Source organism: Vipera berus (genome assembly GCF_964194415.1).
Source record: "Vipera berus genome assembly, chromosome: 6".
NCBI classification, from domain to species: domain Eukaryota; kingdom Metazoa; phylum Chordata; class Lepidosauria; order Squamata; family Viperidae; genus Vipera; species Vipera berus.
In genome coordinates, this window is record NC_138208.1 from 11928112 (window position 1) to 11938093 (window position 9982).

At 40.8% G+C, this 9982-nt stretch overlaps 1 protein-coding gene across 1 annotated transcript in view; it reads left to right on the forward strand.

The window, feature by feature from the left end:
• The window catches only part of SEMA3A (semaphorin 3A), a gene marked incomplete at both ends in the record, with an annotated part of 192521 nt that extends 185012 nt beyond the window's left edge, over positions 1-7509 (forward strand). The window contains 3 exons of the mRNA XM_081331002.1: positions 1447-1514; positions 4484-4626; positions 7054-7509. Of these exons, the coding sequence (XP_081187128.1) occupies positions 1447-1514; positions 4484-4626; positions 7054-7509 (667 nt within the window). The remainder of the gene's footprint in view (positions 1-1446; positions 1515-4483; positions 4627-7053) is intronic.
• Positions 7510-9982: the final 2473 nt, after the last annotated feature.

Genomic DNA, 9982 nt, shown 5'->3' on the forward strand with positions numbered 1-9982 from the left:
AGAGTTTCAGAAAAGCAACATCCTTTTTTTAAAAACAATAATAACATACGATGTTTCAAAACAGACCAATGGCTAACCCTCTTGTAGCCGATCATAGTGCTTAGGACTACCTGTGTTCCCAATAATCTCTTTTAACAGACAAAGATTTTGCAAAGAATACTCTCAAATTGGGGATTTAGAGTTTCAGAAAAGCAACTTCCTTTTTTAAAAACAATAATAACATACGATATTTCAAAACAGACCAATGGCTAAGCCTCTTGTAGCCGATCATAGTGCTTAGGACTACCTGTGTTCCCAATAATCTCTTTTAACAGACAAAGATTTTGCAAAGAATACTCTCAAATTGGGGATTTAGAGTTTCAGAAAAGCCCAAAGAAATCTCTATAGAAACACCTGTTCCATGAACAGAATAGTTCTTAAATAAGTAAGGAGAAATTTCCAGACAGTTAGAACAATTAATCAGTGGAGCAACCTGCCTCCAGAAGCTGTGAATGCTCCAACGCTGGAAGTTTTTAAGAAGAGATTGGGCAACCATTTGTCTGAAATGGTATATAGGTTCTCCTGCCTGAGCAGGGGGTTGGACTAGATGACCTCCAAGGTCCCTTCCAACTCTGTTGTTGTTGTTGTTGTTGTTTATTCATTAATTTTACACAGATGCTTCCACTATGGTTACAAATCTACTTCTATCCATAGGTGCTAGAACCGAAATGAATATAGGAAAGGGAGGAACTGGTGCCCTAGTTCAGCCTTTCTTGGATGAGATCCTCTTGTGAGAATGCTTGCCAGAGAAGAAAAGTGGGGTGCAAACCTAATAAAGCCCCCAAGACTGAAAGAACTTCCTTCTTCAGAAGTTCACAGGGAACATATGGAGAATAAGAAGACCAATAATGCAGAGAGGAGACTTTAGAACACATCAATGGAATTTCCTTTAGTGGGAAAGTCAAATCACTTGAGTTAAGAGAAAGCTTGACTGGTCTTATTTTCAGAAGCAAAGAAGAGGCACTTTAGATTTATTTGTGCATTTATAAAAGTTACACTGAATAAGCGTATTGCACTCTTATTGATCCAACTGTAACTTTTGATATAAGCAAAACACGTTTATAATCTTGGCTAGAATATTCCCAGAAATAATGAATCAGAAGTATTATTATTTTTTTAAGCACAGCACTGACTGACAATTATTTATAATATCTTTTTTTCAGGAATGTTGATGAATTCGTTCTTCCATTTTTATTTTTATTTTTTTGGCATTGGATCAGATTCTTGAATTTGCACTTTATTTTACTATCTTGACACATTTAGTGGGCGAATGAGCCTCCATTCTGTGATCAGTTTGCATTTTGGAACAGAGGTAGTCTAGAGTATTAATGTCATTTTTAAAAATGCCGTAAATGCAATGAATGTAATGAACTGTTATTTTTTCCCCCACATAATTTATTCCTGTAGGCGCACCAGACGACAGGACATCCGAAATGGAGACCCTCTAACTCATTGCTCAGACCTCCAGCATCCTGGTGAGTTATAATTTATTAGGCGCACACACACACACACAAGACTGCACAAGGTTGGAACCAAATAGCATATCAGAAATTAACTTCTGTCTACTGGAAAATCTACCCTCCATCAACTTATTAGGAAAAAAAAAATATACCCATTCCCCCAATTCTTTGTGTTTTAATTTTATTTTTATTTTTTTATTTTAATTCCATTTATATCCCGCCCTTCTCTGAAGACTCAGGGCGGCTTACAAGCTTAATTTAATGGAAATCCATCTGATTTGATTTCTTTTCAACTCTCTGTGTACATGACTGTTACCTGCAGTGTCATGAACCCTCCTTACCTGAGAATATCCTGATACAAGAGAGGCAGCCTCAACTGTCTTCCCCAATCAGAGCTTCGCCTTCCCATTCAGGAGGAAAAAAATTCTGCAAAATGCAGCAGCCCCCTCTTCTGGACAAAGAAAGCCACTGCAACGTTTTGCTGCTCAATCACAATTCCTATTAGACTTAAACCATTTTAGGGGAGCAGAAACTTGCGCATAAGCATGCAGAAAGCTGGCAAATGGGCAAATAAGCAAATCAGATTGCTAGCAGAAAAGTCGGTGAAAGGGTTATTGTCACATTCGGGAACAGAGGGATCCTTCTGGTCCAAGATTTAGAATGTCGACTGCCAGCTGACTTTGAACATCGCTGTGTCTAATTCTTCCTTTCAACTGTTTTTCCCCTTGGTAATTTCCAAGACCCTCCCTTTCTCTTTCCAATGCATCAGTTTTGCTCCAAACAATCCTTTTTTTTTTGAAAAGAAAAAAGAAAAAAAAGTCACTCCGCTTGCATCCTGGAACAAACAGCGAGAACATCTGAATGTCTACCTTCCTAATTGTTTAATATCTGCTGCTTTGTTAGCTGTTCTCTTCTCTGAGACTTTCCCTGCTTGGGCTTTGATAGCTGAAGCTCATTAAGGTGATATGTTTGATTAGTCTGTCATCAACATGAAAGCAACCCGCCCGCTTGCTGGGGACGGCAGTTTAACAAACAGGTTTTGTTTGCCAAAGTCAACAGCCAACAGGATCTGACAATGGATTGCACTGCAGGAGACAACCGTATCTTTCACTTGGAGAACAAAAAGGCTGAAAAGGTTTCGATTGCCAAGCTCTCGCCCCTTAATTGCCCCCAAGAGGCCGCTGTTAATAAAGATTATCTGGAATCCAGACATTGCCATGGACTCCATACAAGAAGACACCCCTTTGAAGCCCAGAAACCCAGAAGCAAAGGATCCCGGGGCAGTTCAAAGATTAACTATTTTAATCTTGGGATTAGCATTCACCAACATGTCTGACAAACTCGGCTGCAGCCATGGAAAACGTGTGACGAGAAAGTGGTCAATGCAAAGTTAGGCATGCTGAGCTAATGGGCTTAGGCGTGCCTAGGGTCTGCGTAACGTTAAGATGTGAGCCTTTCAGATGCCAAGAAGGAAAAATGGCAGCCAAAGACGCATGAGAAGAAAGGGGAAAAAAAACCTTCAGTGCCATTCCAACATGGCCTTCCCTGAACTGTTGAAATAAGCAGACTGTGAGCATTTCCTCATAGTACTACCCATGTCCACTCTTAAGCTGGCAGAAAACTGCCGGCATAAATTCTGCTACTTGTCAACTGCAGTTCTTCCATTTTCTGAGGGCAGTGAGTAGGGCTGGCCTTACCTACTGCAGACCAAGTTAAGAAAGGAGTTGGTGGATTTCCCTGGCTTGGTTTCCTCTTTGACCAAGCACCATTTGGAAGGGGGAAGCAGAAGGAATGTCCTGCTCAGCGCAATGGCCTCACGGCCCCTGTTACTATGGGGCTATTCCCTAACGTGAGAATTTTTCTGAAGGAGCCTCTTTGCCAACTCACACCTCAGGTGCAGTGGGATTGCTTTAGCCATTCTGAGGTAGAAGCTGGAGCTCTTTATCGCCCAATAAAAGAAAGATTCTTCTGATTTTCACCTACCAGAGACTGTTCTGGCTCTCCTCCTACAGGTGAATACAGGCATGGTGGAGGCATGGGACATAACAATGGGTGACAAAAGGCCAAGACTCTGTGATTCTTGAAAACAAGGACAGGGAAAAAGATCAGCCGTGCGAAACGTGTCAGCAGAAGCAGTGGAAGCACTATAATGTCCCCAGCGGCAACTCAAGCCACAAAGGGCCTGTGTCCTTATGCAGCATAGGACCAGCCCTGTTTCCAAGTGCATTTACTCCATGCTTGAAAAACAAGTTGAACACCCTTTCAGAAGAGTATTAGGCCTATAATTTTAAGGATGTGACAAGTGCTGGTTAGGCAGTACTTGGTCCAATCAATTCTGGTGTCCCATCTTCCCTGCGACACCAGCCAAATGTGCATGGGCCGGAGGAGGCACAACTTTTCAGAGCAACCTAAACTGGTTGCTTAGAGCTGATTCCAGATCTCGGCTTGCACACCCCTCTTTATTGTTTAGGATGGGTAACAATCAAGATGGCTGCTCCTGTAATCAATTTACAGCTGTGGCAGTTCCTGGCTGACACGAGCAGCATAAATCTCAGATTTATGTTATTCTAGAGATGAGGTAACTAACATAAATCCTAGATTTTTATTTTGGTGGCAACCACCATGGCATCTAGTCAGCTCCTAGTACTGAAATTGAAAAACATCGTAGGATAAGGCAATGGCAAACGGCCTCCAGGTTTTTTAATGAAATCACCAGGAACTGAATTTTTTATTTTTATTTTTAAAAAGAAATGCACCCACAAGCACACACATGTTTTCCAAGTCAGATGCACATAATTGTGGCAATTTCCCAAGCATTGCCCCTTTGCAAGAATCTGGACTTGCTTCTGTCTTCAAACTGCATCCCCCGGGTGAGATGGTCCCCTTCCACATGCGGAGGGGGGGAAGAGGGGGGTCTTAGTGAGTGCAGACGGCCACCTTGTAGCCACTGCTTACATAATGCCTTCTGTTCCTGCTTTTTTCAGACAATCCAAGTGGGGCCGGGCTTGAAGAGAAGATTATTTATGGTGTAGAGAACAGCAGCATTTTCCTGGAGTGCAGCCCAAAATCTCAACGTGCTTTGGTCTACTGGCAGTTTCAGAAGCAAAATGAGGAGCGGAAAGAAGAGGTAAGGGCAAAAGTTCAAGGTCTGTGTTCCCCCCACTGTTATGATTCAGTATCAGCCTGTGCTCCCAGCAGCTGAGTCCGATGAATCTAAAGAGGAGGAGGGGGGGGTTGGAGAGCCTTTGGTGTCAGAGGGAGGCTCTGATGCAGGACTCTCAGCCTGGCCCCTCCAGTCGTGTTCCTCATGAGGCTCAGCTGTGTGAGGAAGAGGTGTCAGACTCAGAGGAGTCACAGCTGAATCTGTTCAGAGACGCTAGAAGCAGAAGGCAATCCAGCAAAGCAGAGCAGAGACAATCAATGAGGCAACTCAGTGAGAGGAGGAGAAGGCAGTGAGAAGCCACGCCTTGGGACTGATAATAAAAGGGGAAGGTGTGGGCGGGGCTGGTTGCTGAAGGCATCCATTTGGAGACGTTCTAAGGGAATCCTGGTCTGTTTGTGATACTTCTGTTTAATTCTTGTTTGTTGACTCTTGTTTGATATTTTGATTCATTTATTGAAGGAAATATTCTGTTGCTTTTTTGTTTGAACTGTAAATAAATTTGGGTTGGGTTTTTCCAGCCTATTGAGTGTAAAAAGGAAAAAGGGGCTGTCCCTGACACACAAACAGGGCCGGTCGTAGGCTGGAACAGAACAGCCACCCCCTTAATTCTGATAGTCACCACCATCACTATCACAGTATTTCACTGTGGTCACCTCCTCAGAACTTCCATTTAGCCAGAGACCGGTTTATCTTGCATCATGTAAGGACAACAATAAAATCCACTCATTTGATCCGTTTCAACATCCAATGAACATCTCCCATTTTGGGAAAGAGGCTCTCCTGTGACGGAAGCCACTCAGCAATCAGCTCTGACATCTCCCCTCCTCCCCACAGAATGGTTTACTCACAGAATATGGTTAGGCTTTGCATGTTTCCAGGGGGATTACTAAGAATGCAGACAGCTGAGTAGTCTGGTAGGCTACCCTTCATCACCTCATTTTTAAAAGAGCAAGGCTCTTTTCCAAGAAGGCTAAGACAGCTTCACCTGAGCTGGGGAAGTAGGAGGAAGTAAGAAGAAAGAAATTAATTGTAAAAGGCAGAAAACCGTATTTCGTATGAAGGATTCATAGTTCATTCGTTGCTTGGCAATAGCTACGCATTTTGTTGCAAGACTGGATTTCCAAAGTGTTATCTGATTCATTTTTTAAAAGCATTGGGGGGGGGGGGAAATAGCTAGTATTCCTGAATCCTCTACATGTGTTGGACAAGGCTCCCATCAACCGCAGCCGTTCTGTGTTGACTCAAGACGAAACTCGTAATCCCGCGAGTCTGGATGGCATCAAACTGGGAACAATTAGCATAGATCGTAGAACATTGATTTTGTTCTGAACCATAAGGAAAACATTGATTAAATGTGTTCTATTTATAAATCTAACAGAGTGAAACGTATTCATTCAAACACACACTGTAGCTGCCTTAATTCAAAAACGTAGACATCTCTCCTTACCAGTTTAATTTTGCTTGTGGAACAGTGGGAATAAAAAGGAGTAGAAATGGCGTTTTGCAGTGTGAGTAACTTCCCAATATTTTGAGCATCTCACTCCCTTCTTTTATAATGTTGTGGGGTTTCTCTGTTTCTTTTATGTATTCTTAATTAAAAGGATGAGAGAGGAAGAAAAAAGAATTCTGCACAATAGCTGTGATCAGTAGGAAATTCTGGGAGTTGAAGTCTACCACCCTGGAATTTGCCCCATCTGGGGAACCCTGGAGTAAGAGGTTGCTAACCAAGCCCAGCTTTCTCCTCTTGGTTCTTGTCAAGCACCACAGTCGCTCAGACTGATGGTTTTGATTATTAAGTCTCCTCTGACTTAATATAGAGGGGAAGAGGAACATAACCCGTTTATTATAATTATTGTTCATTTGTAGTTTGACATCAGTGCTTTTATTGTTTTCAAAGTTTCTTTTCCTATTAAAGATGGGTGTTGTAACATCCAATGGATTACATAAGGTAGTTCAATCATTCTGATGATTTATTGTGTATCTGTGCTATGCAGAACAGCGTCATCTCAGCGATGTTACTAATGAACTTGGTTTATTTATTGTCTAAACATATCCATAAATTTATAGAATAAGAAAAACAAAATGTTTCTAACACTAGCATGCACTCATTTCCCAAACTATCTGAGCATCCTCCTTCCTTCCTTCCTTCCTTCCTTCCTTTCCTCCTCCTCCTCCTCCTCCTCCTCCTCCTCCTCCTCCTCCTCCTCCTCCTTCTTCTTCTACTTCTTCTCAAAAAAGTCTGACAAATAATCTAGGTTGATAGAAAGTCTCCTCCAATGAGCTATCATGGCTGAACAAAGTTTCAGAATTTGTTTTCCCTGACACCTCTTTCATTAAAAGAGAACTGGAGTTCCCCCACTTAAACAGGAACTTTTTTTTCTTCCACCACAGATCAAAGTGAATGACCGTTTGATCCGGACAGAGCAAGGTCTTCTGCTTCGGAGCTTGCAGCGGAAGGATTCAGGACTCTACTTCTGCTATGCGGTGGAGCATGGCTTCATGCAAACCCTCCTCAAGGTCACCTTGGAGATCATAGACACGGAACACCTGGAAGAGCTTCTTCATAAAGAAGAAGAAGGAGACAGTTCCAAGATCAAAGAGGCCTCCAATGGCATGACCCCCATCCAGAAAGTGTGGTATAGAGACTTTATGCAGCTCATCAACCATCCCAACCTAAACACCATGGATGAATTCTGTGAGCAGGTGTGGAAACGGGACCGCAAACAACGCCGACAGAGACCTGCTAATGCCCAAGTGAACCCAAACAAGTGGAAGCATCTACAAGAAAATAAGAAAGGTAGGAATAGAAGGACCCATGAGTTTGAGAGGGCACCACGAAGTGTCTGAGTGACAGTTACCTCCCCCCCCAAAAAAAACCCTTTAATCCAAGTGAAACCTTGTATAACTGGAAATGAGATGCAATATAGACGAACGTTTTCTATGGCATTTATGTGGATGTTTACAAAGAGCTGGGAAACTTAAATGATTTCTGCTTGGTTGAAAATGGACCCAGTTTGCTGAAACGTTTCCTGTTGGGCCCTGATGTTGACCCCTGATGTTTCTGGAACATAAAGCTCACTCTGAAACCAAAGTATGGTTTTGTGGTTTTTGCAGTGAACGAATTTGGCATTTCTCTTTGGACTTGAAGTAGAGAGGACTATCATCGGTCATGTTGCCATTTTGAAAAGGAATTATGAGCAGAATAAAATGCTCTCTGGGACTTCGCCTGAACTTGACTTTAAAAAACTGCATGGATTTTGGAAAGCTAAGGAATAGAGACTTCACACTTGGTTTTATGCAAGACTTTTCCAACCTTTTTGCCGACTAGTTCTCTTGTTTATATATGTACTGGAAGAATGGAATTCATACTGTATGCAATTACTCATTAAGAGTCACATGGACATCAACCATTAATTACCTGAAGCCGTGGCAACAGCAGATGGATTGTTCTGGTCCTACTACTGATGACTTCCCTAACGTTTGACTTAAAGATGTATTTTATTAAACAAACTATTTAAATATACCACAACCAATATGCAGTCAAAGATAGCTCTTTTGGGGGGTGGGGAAGGATAGAATAGGCTTTTTCTCTGACGATATTCTGATATTCTAATTGTTATTTTATTTTATTTTTTTAATTAGGAAAAAAGCTCCAGGTTTACTTTTGCTCAATTTTTAATTCTTTGTTTATGAAATTGAGTCAAACAATAAGCAAACTCAACTAAACTGCAGGTGATTTATATTATAAGTACCTTTTATCTAATTTCTTAGCAGAGCTATTCTGAAAAGGGTTTTATCTCATGGAATATTTCTCTTTTCCTTGTTCCTTCCATATTATTTCTGGCCTTCTTCGTCTTACCTTATGCTCTGATACAAAGAGAAGCAGATTGAAACAATGAAGGGAAACTCAAATGACTTAAGCTGTATATTTTCTTTTTAAAAAAATTTTTGGAAGACTGTGAATAGCATTAAAGTATTTCTTCTGCTCATGATCTTATTATATGGATGGCAAAAAATAGAACACTGTAGGATGAAAAATCCTTGATTTGTTGATATTTTATAGCAGTGATTTTCAGCTGGTCTAGAGAAGCAGAATATGCCTCAGTTTATAAAGCACCAGACTTGCTTGCCCACATTGCAAAGCAGACAATATTGTGTCCTATTTGTGATAGGACACAAATCCAAGTTTATGCATCAAAATCTGGTCTAAAATAATAATTATGAATAGGACACATCCTATGTCTTGGGATGTAATAGGGAGTCAAGGATGAATTTCCTGAAGATTAAAAATCTGGAAACCACTGAGTTAGCAAAACTACGATCCGGTCCAAGCAACCATAAGAAAGGTAAAACATGAGCCACACATGCAGTCATATCTACCCTGACATGCAGTATGTAATGCACTGACCTGTGGTGAATTAATGCATATAAGATTAGAAACTGCACTGTTTCATTGCTAGATGCAAGGTTTCTTCTGTATACTATAAGCTCACCGTGACTAATGAAAATTCCACTGATTTCAGTCGATCTATCCAAATTTTGCTCAGTTTGAACCAAAACTAGTATTCTTTTTATTCCTTGGGCAGTTTTTGGACCTTACAAAAAAAAGTGCTCCCAGAATTTCATACGTTTTGAATGCAGAAAGCATCTGTATTAATGCTTAAGCTTGCAGATTTGTTGGGATTATTTAAACTATACTGAGAATTTCCAAAGTTATTAAGATTTTGCCCTGAGTTTCTCATGATAACAAATGACTTCTATCAGCAGTTTTTGAACACAAGGGATAGCTTTTACAAATCCTGATGTATCTTCCAGTAATGAGCTTTTTTAAAAAAAAATGACAAAATGCACCATATTTTTTATTCTTCAGCAGGCTTTTTAAGTTGCAGTAATTAAATCTGAATGTGAATATTACTATTTCTTGTGTATGTGTGTACACAACTATTCTGCAGTCCTACATAGCCACATTTATTTTGGCAGAATTTGCAATGAACTTAACTGGGCTTGACTTTTGACTAAACAGGATTAGAAGTGTGGTTCAAGAAGGCAGGTATTGATTGTGTGGATGAAACGTTCTGAGTTCACCCATCACCCTCAGTCATGGCTTTAATGATGGTTTGTTGTTTAAACCACGGTAGACACAGCAAGCAAAGGAAAACTAAGGAAACTTGATTAGGCCTTAACTCAATATTTGAAGTTAGCCATAGTTCTCTTTGCAAAGTAGCTTGTAATTCATGGACATATTTGACTGAGAACAGAAATGTGTAAACCAACCCACAACTGATACGTGTTTGCATCCACTGAAGAGCTTCTGTCCCAC